Here is a 19,693-nt window from a genome sequence, read left to right as displayed (position 1 = left end):
ACAAAGACAGACAAAACATTTACTGCCCCTGAGGGGAGAGGGTCAACAATTACTGTATGTTTGGAAATCATTTACATTTATATAGCATTTTTTCATCTGCATCAGATGCTCAAAGCGCTTTACAATAATGCCTCACATTCACCCCAATGTCAGGGTGCTGCCATACAAGGTGCCCACTACACACCGGGAGCAACTAGGGCAGGGGTGGGCAACTTGTTCCAGAAAGGGCCAAGAGGGTGCAGGTTTTCTTTGCAGCCACTGACTCCAGCAGGTGATTTCACTGATTAATATCACTTTGAGCAGATGGAATCAGTTAATCAGTGAAAAAGTGGAGTCAGTGGCTGCAAAGAAAACCTTCACCCTCTTGGTCCTTTCTGGAACAAGTTGCCCACTCCTGAACTAGGGGATTAAGGACCTTGCTCAATGGCTTTTAGTGATTTTCCAATCAGGCTGGGATTTGAACCGAGGATCATCTGGTCTCAAGACCAACGTTTAACCACTAGACCATCACCTCCTTGTAATGTCATCACTGTTTATTTTGGAACACCAGTGTTGCCTTATTCAGTCTTTGCACTGTACAGATGCCAGTCAAGAATTGCCACATTTTTGTCAAACTGTTGGTAGAAAGAAAAAATGAAAATTTGTTTTTACAGATGAAATAAGATGACACAATCACACAACTGGTCTCTCTGACTTGTTGTTGCCTTTTTCTACCTGGCAACAAACCAAGGTCTCGTCAGGTTCTATTGTGAGCGTCTGTATGTTCTCAGACACCCTGCACTCACTGGCTGTGGTTTTATCTTTAAGAAACGCAGGGTGTTTGCCGTAGAGTCAGCCACCCGCTAAAAAACAAGCTGACACTTTGCTTCTGTTTCCTGCTTTGTACTCAGAAGAGTTTGCAGATGGTTTAACCTTTTCACTTCCACTTGTTCTCACTGCCGTGTCTCCTGCTCACTGGTTGTCACTTTAAATTGCTCTTCACTGGCTTTTCATTGTCTCTCTGTCTCGTCTGCTTCTCTCAAAATTACACCTTTGTGTTTCTTTTTGGTGTCTTTTTGTTGTTATTGTTGTTGTTTTTTTTTTTGTTTTTTTTTGTTAAACTCCCATCAAGGCACTCGCACACACGCACAGCTTCCACGCTGCCCCGTTCCACCGCCGAAACCGAGACGATCCAAAAAAGGTGTGTCTCGCTGCAGACTGCGGCTTCTCGCCTCCCTCTTTTTTTCCTCTTTCTCTGACTCTCGCTTTCTGTTTTGCTCTTTCAGTCATTGCTTCTCACTCAGCGACCAAAAGTTGTTTGTTTTGTTTTTTGGGTTTTTTTTTGTTAAAGGTCAGTTACTGTAGTAATGAATTCAGACAACATTAGGAGTCAGACTCCTCTGTGTCAGACTTACAATCTGTAATCTGTAATCATGTTCTGGTGCAAAACTTTACACTGTCATCTAACCACAGGAGAATGGTGTGTGTGCGTGTGTGCATGTGTTCTGATAAACACATCGATGACACGTGTGTAAAAGCTTCACAGCTGCTAATGCACATTCATAATTACAGATTCAGTTCTGTCTGCTTTCATGAACTCTTCATGTAATTCATATCAGACACGGCAGCAGTACGTCACTTACTGAAATTTACAGTCAGGTTCATGAGTATTTGGACAGTGACTGTTTTTGTGTGTGATTTTTGCCTCTGTACTCCACCACAGTGGAGTTGAAACCAGAGGTGGCACAAAGTCAAGTCTCAAGTCAGCTTGCAAACAATTGGTGGTCATTATGACTTGGGACTTGCTGACTTGAAAGTGACTTGATGGTGACTTTGTCTCACCTCTGGTTGAAACAGTCAAAATGTGCTTATAGTGTAGACTTTAATTCAAGTAATTCACTTCAGTTTCTTTATACAGCTTCAAATCACAACATAAGTCATCTCCAGACAGTACACACGTACGTTTTAAATTAGAGCCCGACCGATATATCGGCCAGCTGATATTATCACCCGATATAAGCCCTTTTCAAAGTACTCACTATCGGACAAAATTTTGCCGATAGAACGCCGATAATTTCTCATAAACAGAACAGTTACTGAAATAATGTTTGTGTCGGCAATGTAAAATGTCCTTGCACCGTTTGTCCAATAGATGGAGCTCTGACTCCATTCACCTGAGAGCTGCTTACACCCCTGCTTAAATGTGTTCATCACCAGCCCCCGTAGTTCGCTGTCACACTGCACTGATCGGCTGACAAAAGCATACAAGTAAGTTTATAAGGATGTTGTTTGTAATAACTTTACATTAACCCCACATTTCTCCTGTTTCAGTTCAGCTCAGTTTGATTAACTCAGTTTATGTAGTAATGTGTCAAATGTGCTTCACTGCGTCGGTCACGCTTTTTATTAAGCCCACGTTGTGTAGACCTTATTTCTTGTTGTGTGTTGGGGGGTTTGGTTGGATGTTTTTGTGTTGTTTTCTTTTCTTTGCTCTCCAGGTGGTATGCAAACTGTTTTTTGTCTGTGGAGACGGTGCTGGCAGAAGAATCCTTCACCCTCATCAACATTACTGGCTGCACTTGTGGAGGATGTTCATGTGCAGGCCTAATGACTCGCAGCACCTGTGGATGATGCTCACGTGCAGACTTAAAGACTTTCAGCTGAAGTAGATAATGAGATGGCGTTCTGCATTTAAGCCATGAGTGATTCAAGCAGAATTGCCGGGAACTCGACCTTGTGACGTTCGTTTGTGAGACGCTGAGGACCGCGCCTGGGTTTGACACATCGTGCCTGTGAAGGAGGACGGGTGAGGGACACATGCTGTCAGCACACATCAGAGGTGATTGATTGTCTGAATAAGTGTTAATAGTAATTTGGTATTTTGTTACGCAGTATGTTTGAACATTGATGAGAATTGTGCAGCTCGCTTCTCACGGCCGTGGCATGCGGACTGATGATCCTCCACTTGTTGTGAGAGGCTGCTCATTTACATAAAGCTTAAATTCAGACCTGAATGTGTTGCTGATAGTGTGTGCCTTTGAAGGATATTAGTTGTAGCTGTTGACTTACCTCTTCTATCCTTCACAGAGTCAGTTTGTCGTGTCCACCTGGGGGGTGTTTGGCAGTGAAGTTGAGTCCAGAAGCGCCGGGCTTCGATCCCTTTGGGCGCTGGAGAGCACGCCGTCCTTCACTCCGCCAGACAAACGCACTTTTATGTTGTACACTAAGTATTGCACAAAAGGGGAAATAAAACTGTTTTGTTTTTGGAACCGCTTTCTGGTTATTTAGCGCTGGGTTCAGTCAGACGCAGGTCCGCTCCTCAACCCGCGTCGGCACATAACATTTCTAGCATGAAAAACTTTCGTTTGCTGCTAAGAGGTTGAAACATTCAGATTCACTGGTTGTCCGGAAGGGTTCTGGGAATTACTGCCGTTCGCCATTAACCCTCTGGGGCCGACGCCATCGTATATGACGGCTGGGACCAAGCTTTACTAAATTGTAAATAACTTTTTAATGATATGAGATAGAAACTTACTTTTTTTTTGCTGAAAAGTTAACTCCGCGGACTTTCGATCCACCGTCGTCCATCTTGGTACTCCTCATAGAAGATGTGTGAGGGTGTGCGCAATGTGAGTGTCCAATCGGAATTGATTTTCCGTCACATGGCTTTCCAAAATCGAATCGTAGTGCAGATTTACCTCATGTGATATGGCAAAGATCGTTTTCAGGAGTGATATCTTACTAGTTGGCCCGTTTCAATAGCCCCCTAACTGCTCCAATTGCATTTTTGCATTTTTTGAACATTAAAATTCTTCTCTGTTATAAAGTTAATCAATATGAGAACAAAGCTTCAGCTTTTAGCTCATACCATTTTTGTTAAGGTTACAAAAAAGAACATTTTATTCATTTTAAAAAAAATAATAATAATATCGATTTATCGATTATCGGCATTTTTTTCATCCAAATATCGTTATCGGCATCGGCCTCAAAAAATCCATATCGGTCGGGCTCTATTTTAAACCTTACCTACCCCCTCAGCAAGCACATTGTCCATCCAGGCGTTTTCTGATGAGAGGAAGAAACCTCAAGCAGACCAGACTCAGAGGTGTGACCATCTGCTTTGACCATACTAGTGAAGCAAAACAACTATGTAAATAAGTCCAAGCTCCTGTCCAAGCTCTGAGGCTCACTGGGCCGGTGCTTGTTTACAGATACTGTAGCTTGAGGCGTCTCCCCCTTAATGAGACACCAGTCCATCACAGGTCATTTCCCCAGTCAAGGTCGATACCCATTACAAGTAGCTGGACTGAAATGATGCAGATGAAGTGCCTTGTCCAACGATGCAGACAGGTATCCTGAAGCACACCCCAGGAATCAAACCCTGCTGTGTATATTGGTAGACCAACTCTTGTCCCACAGAGCCACCTTTGCACAATGCAGTGTTTGTCTCTTGCATCACTAGTTACATGAAGTGAAGCTAAAAGTTTCATCTTTTTGAAGAAAATCTTTCTCTGATGCATTCAGTTGTGAAGTTGTGCAACTTGTGACCCAACAGATAAAAGTTGCACTTTGTGCAGTTTCTCCAGTCCAGCCTGTGGGAATTTTCACACTGGAAATTCCAGAACATCATCCTTACCAATGCATTTTTGTCCGGTTAGTTTGGTTTCATATTGCAGTTTTGGATTTGCACTAAAGAGCTTTGCATATTGTACTTGCTTCCTGTTGTCATCAACATGTAGGCTGCATCTTTCTGGACTTTGGACAGTGATTGGTTTGTAGGTGTGCATATGTGACGTTGGTTTGTTTTTAGTTTGGCAGGATTTGGATTGTGATTAGTTGTGTTTCTTCTACTATTTAGTGGCTTACTATAACTTGACTGAACTTCCTGTAATTGGTTCAAAAGTCCAAGTGTCTTCACACTGTTTAGTTTGATTCAGACTGAGACCACTTCTTTTGATTGGACTTTTCTGGATCATGGACCAAGGCGGGTTTCACGCCTGCTGCTTTGATTCATACCAAACTCAAAAGCCAGACAGTTTGACAAACACAACACATAGGTGTAAAAGCACCATATAACGCCCTCAGAGTTGTCATTGGTGTCTTGGTGGCTTTCCTCACTAGTATTTTCTTGCACAGTCACACAGGTTTTGAGAACTGTCTACTCCACACAGGTTTACCATACAGTACCACACTCTTTGTGTTTGTGTATGGAACTGAAGTCCAAGACTTATTCAGTGACTTGTAAATGTTCATATGCCCATCTTATGACTTGTTTAAAGAAAATTGGCTGTAACAGTTACTTATGAGCTCTGACAATAATGGTATTCTATCTATAAGATTAGTACAAGGAATACAAAAATTATTTTTGTTAATATTCCTCTTGCAAATGTCATCAACACTATAAAGTATTACAAGCACTGCAGCCCAGCAGTGTAATTTTATTTTATCTGGGTGTTGCTACACAAGCAGCCAAATATAGGAGCCACCTCACCCCTCATGATTCATAAGACAAGTAGAATTAATATTGTCTACTGCAGTTAACAAATGTATGTGTGCAGCTGCAGGTATGTCAGTGAAGACCAAGTAACTGATGATGTCTGCTGCACTCCAGAAACATCTGGTTCTCATCCTCAATAGTCAGTATATCTTTCATTCTGCAAGTTTGGACATACCTGATTTATGCTCATGTGGGGTCTTATTGTAAGGTTCTGTCCTAAGCAATATCACTTCAGTAGCCTTCTTGGGAAAATCCATGTTTCAGTTGTCCGTGTAGTTGTAGTTTAGCATCTTGATTGTTTCTTTTCAGATCCACTGTAGTGGCGTCCAGATGCAAAATTATACAATTCACTGTCCAAATATTTATGGACCTGATGATATGCCTTAAATGCCTTTTTCCCCCAGCATTCTGTTGCCAAGTCACAAATGAATTACATGCTTACATAATCATGCCTGGTTTGAGCTCCGTCTGTAACTATGTGAACTGCAGGGTCATTCGTTTTTATTCTTTGGCCTCAAATTGAGCTTCATATCGCTTCTCGTCGCTTGATGTTTGGTTCGGAGTCTTAGGGGGAGCAAGCTGGAGACCTGTAACCACTTTACACACTTTTCCTCCCTAATTCCTCTCTTCCAGTGGAGTCTACAGCACTCTGGGAGGAGCGCACGGACTCTTCAAGTCAAGGTTTGTTGTTGGCCCTTCATTCCTCACTGTTTCTCTTTGCATGATCGAATGTCCACTGGAGACCAGCATGCATTAGCTGCTGTTTCATGTGTTCACTGTATGTCCTCCTGTGATCGCCATTGTTAACATGATGACTGTATTCTACCTGCAGATAATTACCAAGAATGATCTCCGCCTCAGCCATTATAGTTTTTTTTTTTACAATATTTCAGGTGATGAGAAAGATCCACCATTAGGTTAAAGGTGCTACGAATGGCATTTTCAACATTAATATAGCACCCAACAAGTATTTTCTATAAAGATTTGGTATAATGGCACCATAGAGCAGATAGCTCGGAGGATAAGGAGCTTGCCTGGGTTTGAATCCCACTCATGCTACCTGTCTCTTTCTTTGGACAAGACTCTTAATCTGCATTGTGTCAGTGCACCCAGCTGTAAATGGGTCCTAGCCTTGGCTGGGGAAGTAACCTGCATCAGACTGGTATCCCCTCAAGGAGGACAGGATCCGCTTCATGCTACGGAATCCAGATAGAAGAACCAGTGCTAATGGGCCTCAGTGCCTACAGTTGTCCTCAGAATAACAGCAGTGAATAAAGCTCAGAATCCTTATAATAGATGTTATTTTCACACACACAAATAGTGGGAACACTACATATTCTGTTCAAAGTCAAAACATGAAGAAAAATGTGTCAAATTTGTTATTAGTTTACAGAAAGTGAAGAAAAAAAAGAATATTAGGTGGTTCAAAAAATAGCAGTGTCTACATTTTTTTTTTACAAACTCATTTACTGTATAAACTGAAAAATTATTTAAGATTTATCTTTCATGTGAACCACTGAACTAATATTTAGTTATTGACCACTTTTAATCACTGTTTCTGAGAACTGCTTCAATCAATCAATCAATCAATTTTTTTATATAGCGCCAAATCACAACAAACAGTTGCCCCAAGGCGCTTTATATTGTAAGGCAAGGCCATACAATAATTATGTAAAACCCCAATGGTCAAAACGACCCCCTGTGAGCAAGCACTTGGCTACAGTGGGAAGGAAAAACTCCCTTTTAACAGGAAGAAACCTCCAGCAGAACCAGGCTCAGGGAGGGGCAGTCTTCTGCTGGGACTGGTTGGGGCTGAGGGAGAGAACCAGGAAAAAGACATGCTGTGGAGGGGAGCAGAGATCGATCACTAATGATTAAATGCAGAGTGGTGCATACAGAGCAAAAAGAGAAAGAAACAGTGCATCATGGGAACTCCCCAGCAGTCTACGTCTATAGCAGCATAACTAAGGGATGGTTCAGGGTCACCTGATCCAGCCCTAACTATAAGCTTTAGCAAAAAGGAAAGTTTTAAGCCTAATCTTAAAAGTAGAGAGGGTGTCTGTCTCCCTGATCTGAATTGGGAGCTGGTTCCACAGGAGAGGAGCCTGAAAGCTGAAGGCTCTGCCTCCCATTCTACTCTTACAAACCCTAGGAACAGCATCACTCTGAGACAAGACCTTTCTGATTTTAGAGATATTGCGTAAATGCAAAAAAGCAGTCCTACATATTTGTTTAATATACGCTTTGAATGACATATCCTGATCAAAAATGACTCCAAGATTTCTCACAGTATTACTAGAGGTCAGGGTAATGCCATCCAGAGTAAGGATCTGGTTAGACACCATGTTTCTAAGATTTGTGGGGCCAAGTACAATAACTTCAGTTTTATCTGAGTTTAAAAGCAGGAAATTAGAGGTCATCCATGTCTTTATGTCTGTAAGACAATCCTGCAGTTTAGCTAATTGGTGTGTGTCCTCTGGCTTCATGGATAGATAAAGCTGGGTATCATCTGCGTAACAATGAAAATTTAAGCAATACCGTCTAATAATACTGCCTAAGGGAAGCATGTATAAAGTGAATAAAATTGGTCCTAGCACAGAACCTTGTGGAACTCCATAATTAACTTTAGTCTGTGAAGAAGATTCCCGGAGTCAGGCACTTCTGATTTAAAGCTCTCTTTTTTAGAGGAGCTACAGCATCCAAAGTAGTCTTCAATGAGGATGTAAAACTATTGATGAGATACTCTATCTCACTTACAGAGTTTAGGTAGCTACTCTGCACTGTGTTGGTATATGGCATTAGAGAACATAAAGAAGGAATCATATCCTTAAACCTAGTTACAGCGCTTTCTGAAAGACTTCTAGTGTAATGAAACTTATTCCCCACTGCTGGGTAGTCCATCAGAGTAAATGTAAATGTTATTAAGAAATGATCAGACAGAAGGGAGTTTTCAGGGAATACTGTTAAGTCTTCTATTTCCATACCATAAGTCAGAACAAGATCTAAGATATGATTAAAGTGGTGGGTGGACTCATTTACGTTTTGAGCAAAGCCAATAGAGTCTAATAATAGATTAAATGCAGTGTTGAGGCTGTCATTCTCAGCATCTGTGTGGATGTTAAAATCGCCCACTATAATTATCTTATCTGAGCTAAGCACTAAGTCAGACAAAAGGTCTGAAAATTCACAGAGAAACTCACAGTAACGACCAGGTGGACGATAGATAATAACAAATAAAACTGGTTTTTGGGACTTCCAATTTGGATGGACAAGACTAAGAGTCAAGCTTTCAAATGAATTAAAGCTCTGTCTGGGTTTTTGATTAATTAATAAGCTGGAATGGAAGATTGCTGCTAATCCTCCGCCCCGGCCCGTGCTACGAGCATTCTGACAGTTAGTGTGACTCGGGGGTGTTGACTCATTTAAACTAACATATTCATCCTGCTGTAACCAGGTTTCTGTAAGGCAGAATAAATCAATATGTTGATCAATTATTATATCATTTACCAACAGGGACTTAGAAGAGAGAGACCTAATGTTTAATAGACCACATTTAACTGTTTTAGTCTGTGGTGCAGTTGAAGGTGCTATATTATTTTTTAGAATTAATTCTAAATGTCGACCATTGGACGACATTCCACAATTCCTCTGCATTTCTTGGTTTTGCCTCAGAAACGGCATTTTTGATGTCACCCCACAAGTTTTTCTGTTGGATTAAGGTCCTGGGATTGGGTTGGCCACTCCAAACTGTCTGCGGTCCGAGACCCAAAAAGAACAATGTTGCTTTTCATGAGTCCACAAAATGTGGCTCCATTTCGCTTTAGGCCAGCCAGTGTGTTCTTTGGCAAATTGTAACCTCTTCAACATGTTGTCTTTTGAACCAATAGGACTTTGCAGGAGCTTCTTGTCCATAGTTTGACTTCACATAGGCATCTTCTAATTGTTACAGAACTCACAGGTAACTTTAGACCTTCTTTAATCACCCTGGAGCTGATCATTGGCTGAGTCTTTGCCATTCTGGCTCTTCTTTGAGCCATTTGAATGCCAGTTGCCAGTTTAAAGTATTTGAGTTCATTTTAGCTGAGCAGCCTGTCATTTTCTGTGCTTCTATATTCATTTTTCCCTCTGCAATCAGCTTTTTATCAAAGTACACTGTTCTTCTGAACAATGTCTGGAATGACACATTTGTCTCAGATTTTCAGAGATAAATGCACTAAAACCAGCATGAAAAACATTTGCTGTCTTCATCCTTAAATAAGGGCCACCTGTAAAAGTGTAATAAGGGTCACACAAAAAAATACAGACACTGCTATTTTTTTAAACAGCCTAATATTTCTTTTTTCTTCACTTTCTGTAAAGTAATAACAGATTTGATACATTTTTCTTCATGTTTTAATTTGGAATTGAATGTGCAGTATCCCCAATGCATTTTAATGTGTGGGAATGAGGGATTGGAACCAGAATTTGTTTCCCTAACTGGTTTGTTCCAAACAGAAATGGGATTTTATCAATCAATCAATCAATTTTTTTTTTTATATAGCGCCAAATCACAACAAACAGTTGCCCCAAGGCGCTTTATATTGTAAGGCAAGGCCTTTTTAACATTTTAATGTTCTCTAACCAGTTAGAACAAAAAATATATTCCTGAACCAGTTAATAACATTCCATATCAGCTGTGGGCCACTGAAAACAGTGTATATGCCAGGCCTGTATGTGCCAGTGTAACGCTCCCACAATAAACGGAGAAGAAGACAATTGAGCGTGCTGTAGCAGGCAGCAGAAGCTAGAATGTTTCAAAATGGGACACTGAGTAAAATAAAGCCTTTTAAGAAAATGAGGGTCTGTGCTGATCATCTAAAATAGATTTATTGTGTATTTAAAGTGAAAGTGTGTTTCTTGTATTTTTAAATGACACGGCGCTGTGTTGCTGTCTGCCACAGAGAGAAGCCCGTGCAAACCCACTGCTGTCCATTGACTGGTTCAACAACAAAAGCTAAAGCTACAGTCCTCATTCATATGGTTTGGACTGTTTCAAATATTAAAGCTATGCACACACTGTGTAAATATAAAGTCTAAATCTGAACTGTTACATCATTTCAGTCGGATTCATCATCGCAGCCTGACGATAAAACATTCTTGTTTTGGAATATGACATCTGGGAAATACATTAATTCCTTATCTTGAAAATTACTGAAGAAACACAGAATTTTTAAAGAAGTCCCTCCGTGTGTGTCTGCTCCGGGTTTCTCAGCCTGAACCAGAGAATTCCAGCACTTTGTCCTGTCAACAACAAGAAAAATAAGTTATTTTAAAAGTTCAAATATATTCCTGCCAGCATTCAGCTATCTGACATATCAATCAATCAATCAACTTTTTTCTTGTATAGCGCCAAATCACAACAAACAGTTGCCCCAAGGCGCTCCACATTGCAAGGCAAGGCCATACAATAATTATGAAACACAGTCTACGTCTAAAGCAACATAACCAAGGGATGGTCCAGGGTCACCCGATCCAGCCCTAACTATAAGCCTTAGCGAAAAGGAAAGTTTTAAGCCTAATCTTAAAAGTAGAGAGGGTATCTGTCTCCCTGATCTGAATTGGGAGCTGGTTCCACAGGAGAGGAGCCTGAAAGCTGAAGGCTCTGCCTCCCATTCTACTCTTACAAACCCTAGGAACTACAAGTAAGCCCGCAGTCTGAGAGCGAAGCGCTCTAATGGGGTAATATGGTACTATGAGGTCCCTAAGATAAGATGGGACCTGATTATTCAAAACCTTATAAGTAAGAAGAAGAATTTTAAATTCTATTCTAGCATTAACAGGAAGCCAATGAAGGGAGGCCAACACGGGTGAGATATGCTCTCTCCTGCTAGTCCCCGTCAGTACTCTAGCTGCAGCATTCTGAACCAACTGAAGGCTTTTTAGGGAACTTTTAGGACAACCTGATAATAATGAATTACAATAGTCCAGCCTAGAGGAAACAAATGCATGAATTAGTTTTTCAGCATCACTCTGAGACAAGACCTTTCTGATTTTAGAGATATTGCGTAAATGCAAAAAGGCAGTCCTACATATTTGTTTAATATGCGCTTTGAATGACATATCCTGATCAAAAATAACTCCAAGATTTCTCACAGTATTACTAGAGATCAGGGAAATGCCATCCAGAGTAACGATCTGGTTAGACACCATGCTTCTAAGATTTGTGGGGCCAAGTACAATAACTTCAGTTTTATCTGAGTTTAAAAGCAGGAAATTAGAGGTCATCCATGTCTTTATGTCTGTAAGACAATCCTGCAGTTTAGCTAATTGGTGCGTATCCTCTGGCTTCATGGATAGATAAAGCTGGGTATCATCTGCGTAACGATGAAAATTTAAGCAATACCGTCTAATAATACTGCCCAAGGGAAGCATGTATAAAGTGAATAAAATTGGTCCTAGCACAGAACCTTGTGGAACTCCATAATTAACTTTAGTCTGTGAAGAAGATTCCCCATTTACATGAACAAACTGTAATCTATTAGACAAATATGATTCAAACCACCGCAGCGCAATGCCTTTAATACCTATGACATGCTCTAATCTCTGTAATAAAATTTTATGGTCAACAGTATCAAAAGCAGCACTGAGGTCCAACAGAACAAGCACAGAGATAAGTCCACTGTCCGAAGCCATAAGAAGATCATTTGTAACCTTCACTAATGCTGTTTCTGTACTATGATGAATTCTAAAACCTGACTGAAACTCTTCAAATAGACCATTCCTCTGCAGATGATCAGTTAGCTGTTTTACAACTACCCTCTCAAGAATCTTTGAGAGAAAAGGAAGGTTGGAGATTGGCCTATAATTAGCTAAGATAGCTGGGTCAAGTGATGGCTTTTTAAGTAATGGTTTAATTACTGCCACCTTAAAGGCCTGTGGTACATAACCAACTAACAAAGATAGATTGATCATATTTAAGATTGAAGCATTAAATAATGGTAGGACTTCCTTGAGCAGCCTGGCAGGAATGGGGTCTAATAAGCATGTTGATGGTTTGGATGAAGTAACTAATGAAAATAACTCAGACAGAACAATCGGAGAGAAAGAGTCTAACCAAATACCGGCATCACTGAAAGCAGCCAAAGATAACGATACATCTTTGGGATGGTTATGAGTAATTTTTTCTCTAATAGTCAAAATTTTGTTAGCAAAGAAAGTCATGAAGTCATTACTAGTTAAAGTTAATGGAATACTCAGCTCAATAGAGCTCTGACTCTTTGTCAGCCTGGCTACAGTGCTGAAAAGAAACCTGGGGTTGTTCTTATTTTCTTCAATTAGTGATGAGTAGAAAGATGTCCTAGCTTCACGAAGGGCTTTCTTATAGAGCAACAAACTCTTTTTCCAGGCTAAGTGAAGATCTTCTAAATTAGTGAGACGCCATTTCCTCTCCAACTTACGGGTTATCTGCTTTAAGCTACGAGTTTGTGAGTTATACCACGGAGTCAGACACTTCTGATTTAAAGCTCTCTTTTTCAGAGGAGCTACAGCATCCAAAGTTGTCTTCAATGAGGATGTAAAACTATTGACAAGATACTCTAACTCCCTTACAGAGTTTAGGTAGCTACTCTGCTCTGTGTTGGTATATGACATTAGAGAACATAAAGAAGGAATCATATCCTTAAACCTAGTTACAGCGCTTTCTGAAAGACTTCTAGTGTAATGAAACTTATTCCCCACTGCAGGGTAGTCCATCAGGGTAAATGTAAATGTTATTAAAAATGATCAGACAAAAGGGAGTTTTCAGGGAATACTGTTAAGTCTTCTATTTCCATACCATAAGTCAGAACAAGATCTAAAATATGATTAAAGTGGTGGGTGGACTCATTTACTTTTTGAGCAAAGCCGATAGAGTCTAATAATAGATTAAATGCAGTGTTGAGGCTGTCATTCTCAGCATCTGTGTGGATGTTAAAATCGCCCACTATAATTATCTTGTCTGAGCTAAGCACTAAGTCAGACAAAAGGTCTGAAAATTCACAGAGAAACTCACAGTAACGACCAGGTGGACGATAGATAATAACAAATAAAACTGGTTTTTGGGACTTCCAATTTGGATGGACAAGACTAAGAGACAAGCTTTCAAATGAATTAAAGCTCTGTCTAGGTTTTTGATTAATTAATAAGCTGGAATGGAAGATTGCTGCTAATCCTCCGCCCCGGCCCGTGCTACGAGCATTCTGACAGTTAGTGTGACTCGGGGGTGTTGACTCATTTAAACTAACATATTCATCCTGCTGTAACCAAGTTTCTGTTAGGCAGAATAAATCAATACGTTGATCAATTATTATATCATTTACCAACAGGGACTTAGAAGAAAGAGACCTAATGTTTAATAGACCACATTTAACTGTTTTAGTCTATGGTGCAATTGAAGGTGCTATATTATTTTTTCTTTTTGAATTTTTATGCTTAAATAGATTTTTGCTAGTTATTGGTGGTCTGGGAGCAGGCACCGTCTCTACGGGGATGGGGTAATAGGGGGATGGCAGGGGGAGAGAAGCTGCAGAGAGGTGTATAAGACCACAGCTCTGCCTCCTGGTCCCAACGCTAGACAGTCACAGTTTGGAGGATCCCAAAAAATTGGCCAGATTTCTAGAAATGAGAGCTGCTCCCTCTAAAGTGGGATGGATGCCGTCTCTCCTAACAAGACCAGGTTTTCCCCAGAAGCTTTGCCAATTATCAATGAAGCCCACCTCATTTTTTGGACACCACTCAGACAGCCAGCAATTCAAGGAGAACATGCGGCTAAACATGTCACTCCTGGTCTGATTGGGGAGGGGCCCAGAGAAAACAACAGAGTCCGACATTGTTTTTGCAAAGTTACACACCGATTCAATGTTAATTTTAGTGACCTCCGATTGGCGTAACCGAGTGTCATTACTGCCGACGTGAATTACAATCTTACCAAATTTACGCTTAGCCTTAGCCAGCAATTTCAAATGTCCTTCGATGTCGCCTGCTCTGGCCCCCGGAAGACAATTGACAATGGTTGCTGGTGTCGCTAACTTCACATTTCTCAAAACAGAGTCGCCAATAACCAGAGTTTGATCCTCGGCGAGTGTATCGTCGAGTGGGGAAAAACGGTTAGAGATGTGAACGGGTTGACGGTGTACACGGGGCTTCTGTTTAGGGCTACGCTTCCTCCTCACAGTCACCCAGTCAGCCTGCCTTCCCGACTGCACGGGGTCTGCCAGGGGGGAACTAACGGCGGCTAAGCTACCTTGGTCCGCACCGACTACAGGGGCCTGGCTAGCTGTAGAATTTTCCACGGTGCGGAGCCGAGCCTCCAATTCGCCCAGCCTGGCCTCCAAAGCTACGAATAAGCTGCACTTATTACATGTACCGTTACTGCTAAAAGAGGCCGAGGAATAACTAAACATTTCACACCCAGAGCAGAAAAGTACGGGAGAGACAGGAGAAGCCGCCATGCTAAAACGGCTAAGAGCTAGTAGCTACGCTAAGCTAGCGGATTCCCAAACAGGGAATCCGACACTAGACAGGCTGTGGAGCAGCACAGGTAACGCACGACAACAGTGCTAAAATAAAATAAAAATCCACTAGACAGGCTGTGGAGCAGCACAGGTAACGCACAACAACAGTGCTAAAAAATAAAATAAAAATAAAAATCCACTGGACAGGCTGTGGAGCAGCACAGGCAACGCACGACAACAGTGCTAAAACAAAATAAAAATCCACTAGACAGGCTGTGGAGCAGCACAGGTAACGCACGACAACAGTGCTAAAATAAAATAAAAATCCACTAGACAGGCTGTGGAGCAGCACAGGTAACGCACAACAACAGTGCTAAAAAATAAAAATCCACTGGACAGGCTGTGGAGCAGCACAGGCAACGCACGACAACAGTGCTAAAACAAAATAAAAATCCACTAGACAGGCTGTGGAGCAGCACAGGTAACGCACGACAACAGTGCTAAAACAAAATAAAAATCCACTAGACAGGCTGTGGAGCAGCACAGGCAACGCACGACAACAGTGCTAAAACAAAATAAAAATCCACTGGACAGGCTGTGGAGCAGCACAGGCAACGCACGACAACAGTGCTAAAACAAAATAAAAATCCACTAGACAGGCTGTGGAGCAGCACAGGCAACGCACGACAACAGTGCTAAAACAAAATAAAAATCCACTAGACAGGCTGTGGAGCAGCACAGGTAACGCACAACAACAGTGCTAAAACAAAATAAAAATCCACTAGACAGGCTGTGGAGCAGCACAGGTAACGCACGACAACAGTGCTAAAACAAAATAAAAATCCACTAGACAGGCTGTGGAGCAGCACAGGTAACGCACAACAACAGTGCTAAAACAAAATAAAAATCCACTGGACAGGCTGTGGAGCAGCACAGGTAACGCACAACAACAGTGCTAAAAAATAAAATAAAAATAAAAATCCACTGGACAGGCTGTGGAGCAGCACAGGCAACGCACGACAACAGTGCTAAAACAAAATAAAAATCCACTAGACAGGCTGTGGAGCAGCACAGGTAACGCACGACAACAGCGCTAAATAAAAATCCACTGGACAGGCTGTGGAGCAGCACAGGTAACGCACGACAACAGCGCCCAAAAAAATAAAATAAAAATCAAAATCCACTGGACAGGCTGTGGAGCAGCACAGGTAACGCACGACAACAGTGCTAAAAAATAAAATAAAAATCCACTGGACAGGCTGTGGAGCAGCACAGGTAACACACAACAACAGTGGTAAAAAATAAAATCAAAATCAAAATCCACTGGACAGGCTGTGGAGCAGCACAGGTAACGCACGACAACAGTGGTAAAAAATAAAATAAAAATCCACTGGACAGGCTGTGGAGCAGCACAGGTAACACACAACAACAGTGGTAAAAAATAAAATCAAAATCAAAATCCACTGGACAGGCTGTGGAGCAGCACAGGTAACGCACGACAACAGTGCTAAAAAATAAAATAAAAATCCACTGGACAGGCTGTGGAGCAGCACAGGTAACACACAACAACAGTGGTAAAAAATAAAATCAAAATCAAAATCCACTGGACAGGCTGTGGAGCAGCACAGGTAACGCACGACAACAGTGGTAAAAAATAAAATAAAAATCCACTGGACAGTCTGTGGAGCAGCACAGGTAACGCACGACAACAGTGCTAAAAAATAAAATAAAAATCCACTGGACAGGCTGTGGAGCAGCACAGGTAACGCACGACAACAGTGCTAAAAAAAATAAATAAATAAATATAATAAAATAAAAATCCACTTCATATCTTCAGTGTTCTGCTCGCAACAAAAATAAATCCTGTTTGATCCATCAAGACGAAAAAAAAAAGCATAATTATGGCTCAAATAAATGCCATGTTTTTGAAGAAGTCTGTCGATGCTTGTCTACTCCAGGTGCGTTTCTCAGCGTGAAACACACGACCTCAGTGCTTTGTCTCTCCAACAACAACCAAAATAAGTGACAGGTGGACGTGAACCTCAGTGGATCATTTTCTTCTTCTTCTCTCGTGTTTATTGGCGGTTTGCAAACTGACACAGTGCATTAATTACGGTGTGGAGCATTAATAGAGTCTGATGTCCTCACCAGGTCAGTATAAATGGAAACCTGTTGAAGAACAAAATAAATAAGGGTATTAACCGGTTTCCATTATTTTAAATAAACTGTTCTGTTCCAGAACATAAAAAAATTAACTTTACGGTTTTGTTTTTGGTCCTTGCAAAATACCAAAAGATTCTGGTTTTTGTTTTCCTTCCACGAATGGGTTCAAAGCCTTGATTTTGAGCTTTGCTCACTCTTTTAAAACACACTGCTATTATTTTGAACAGAACTATATGTAGGAATAGCATGTGTGGGAAGAATGAAGCAGCACTCCCTCTGTGTTCTCAGTTTCTCTCCCCATTTATAAAGACAGCAGCACTCACAACTCACCGCATAGCTGTTTAATCTTTTTTTTTTTTTTTTTTTTTGAGGTTGTGGATCTCGGATTGTGGATTGTCTGTTTTTCAGGAAATGTGTCTAAAATCATATTTAGATGATAAAATACCTCTGACCCACATACAAAGACACTCATTAGACTCGTTAAAACACTCCAGGTGCCCTTCATTCTGCTCAATCTTGGGGGGTGTTATGGGTGTTCAGGAAGGGTGGCTGATGATGGAAACATTGTTTGCATTCTAAAGTCTTCCACAACTCCTAGTTGTTTTTAGCCTGACCCATATCCTCGTGCCACAGTAAAAGTGCCTTCATTCACTCTTCAGATAATTTCTCTTTGTTTTCACTTCTCAGAGATGTGATGTTTGATGATGTGCAGTGTTACATTTTTATGCCCTGCGTTGCTTCCCCGTGAGGCGGGGCATATAGCATCTGGGTTGTCCGTACGTCCATCCTTTCGTCTGTCTATCTGCCTGTCCATCTGCCTGTCCGTCCATCCGTCTGTCCGGCCGCAATTCGTTTGCCGCAACATTGCTCGGCACCTATTACTCACAAAAACTTCATATTTGGTGAGTACATGCCTTGGAGGAGTACTTCGCATGGGTTTGACGGCCAGTGACCTTGACCTACTTTTGAAGGTCACCAGTGGTCACAACTATCAAATCCTTCACCGCAACGTAGATCAGCACCTATTGCTCGCAGTAACTTCATATTTGATGGGTACATGCCTTGGAGGAGTACTTCATGTGTTCGAAGGTCGGTGGCCTTGACCTACTTTTCAAGGTCACCAGTGGTCACAACTGTCAAATCCTTCACCTGAAATTTGTTTGCTGCAGTGTACCTTGGCATCTATTGCTTGCAAAAACTTCATATTTGGTGGGTACATGCCTTGGAGGAGTACTTCACATGGGTTCGAAGGCCGGTGACCTTGACCTACTTTTAAAAAAATTACCAATAGTTGCATTTGTTCGAAGGTTACTGACTTTTTATGGTCACTGTTGGCCACATCCTCTAAATAAATATGTCAATCTCCAATTTTTCCACTGTGTATCCCAGTTTACATCAAAGACATGAGGGTTCAACCAAATACCTACCCCACACATGTACATATTACTGCACTTTACATGGAAAATAGTACTGCGCACGGGGCATTTCAGGACGAATGTCTCCAGTCATGCATCTTTTTATGCAGAATCATGAAATTTTCACAAAAGCCACAGTGTTTGTTTAACAAATATTATTAAAGAAGACTCTCCAGTTTCACAACCCGACAACATGTATAAGCCAAACCACAACAAACAGGTCAAGCTTTTGGGCCCTGAAAGTACCCCGGCCACGATGTAGTCATGACAGCATTAAGACGCTGCCGCAGTGCTGTTAATAAAAAACAGCAGTGTTACAAAACACCTCCACAACCTCAGCTTGACCTGACAAAATGTCAGCCAGAATCGCCACAAATTGTCACGTCCTTACAAAGTATGCACTGGTGGTAAATTTTTTTAAAACATTTTTTTAAATGTCGTGGCACATTGTGGACCGTGCTGACTGATGATGACGTATCACAGTGTACCACGAGATGTACCCAAAGTTAGCAAGGCTCGCCAAGTCCATCATGAATATGTGGATCGCCCCCTTCAGTTTTGTCAAATCAGCGTTTAAAGCTTAAATTACTGCAAATATTATTGTTTACCATCACTGATTGATTTTAAATTTTAGGGATTCTGTACAAAGTGGTGTTTAATCTTGAGCCAAATATTCAAAATCTGGTTCACCACTGTTTTCCGTTTGCAGGATGTTACATTGTGAGCGATCATGGAACACATCAGTTTCTTTTTCTCTCAGTGTCTTTGTTTTGGTTATCTCTGTGTCTCACACAGTTTCTCTACTTGGTCATTCTGATTAATAATTGAAAAAGAGCAGCATGATATTTGATTGCACACGATACGCTAGCTGTTAGTTCTAATCTGCCGTTGTTTGCTTGCAGTGATGTGATGTTTCCGCAGCACAGCATGATGCTGATTGAGCCCAACATGCAGACACCACGAGCTGTGTGCTGATCAGCTGAGACCTCTTGTCGCTTAATTGTCGGTCCTCTACACACAAGGTTTGTGCTTCTGTGTTTGATTGACAGATCCCACCCAGACGTCTGCAGCTGCCACGGAAAACCCAACGCCAGGAGCTCGCAGGATGGTAGCCATCTTTGATTACGATCCACGAGAGAGCTCACCCAACACCGACATAGAGGTTAGAC

The 19,693-nt window shown here is 41.3% G+C and overlaps 1 protein-coding gene across 2 annotated transcripts in view; it reads left to right on the top strand.

Annotated features, from left to right (window-relative positions):
- The window catches only part of LOC117516693 (RIMS-binding protein 2), a 192,111-nt gene that overhangs the window by 168,898 nt on the left and 3,520 nt on the right, over positions 1-19,693 (top strand). For both annotated transcript variants that reach the window (XM_034177534.1, XM_034177535.1), the window contains exons 25-27: positions 1,112-1,180; positions 6,110-6,157; positions 19,574-19,686. In XM_034177534.1, coding sequence (XP_034033425.1) covers positions 1,112-1,180; positions 6,110-6,157; positions 19,574-19,686 — 230 coding nt within the window. The remainder of the gene's footprint in view (positions 1-1,111; positions 1,181-6,109; positions 6,158-19,573; positions 19,687-19,693) is intronic.

This window comes from Thalassophryne amazonica, chromosome 9 (genome assembly GCF_902500255.1).
Source record: "Thalassophryne amazonica chromosome 9, fThaAma1.1, whole genome shotgun sequence".
Lineage (NCBI taxonomy): Eukaryota > Metazoa > Chordata > Actinopteri > Batrachoidiformes > Batrachoididae > Thalassophryne > Thalassophryne amazonica.
This window is presented reverse-complemented; position numbering and strand designations above follow the sequence as displayed.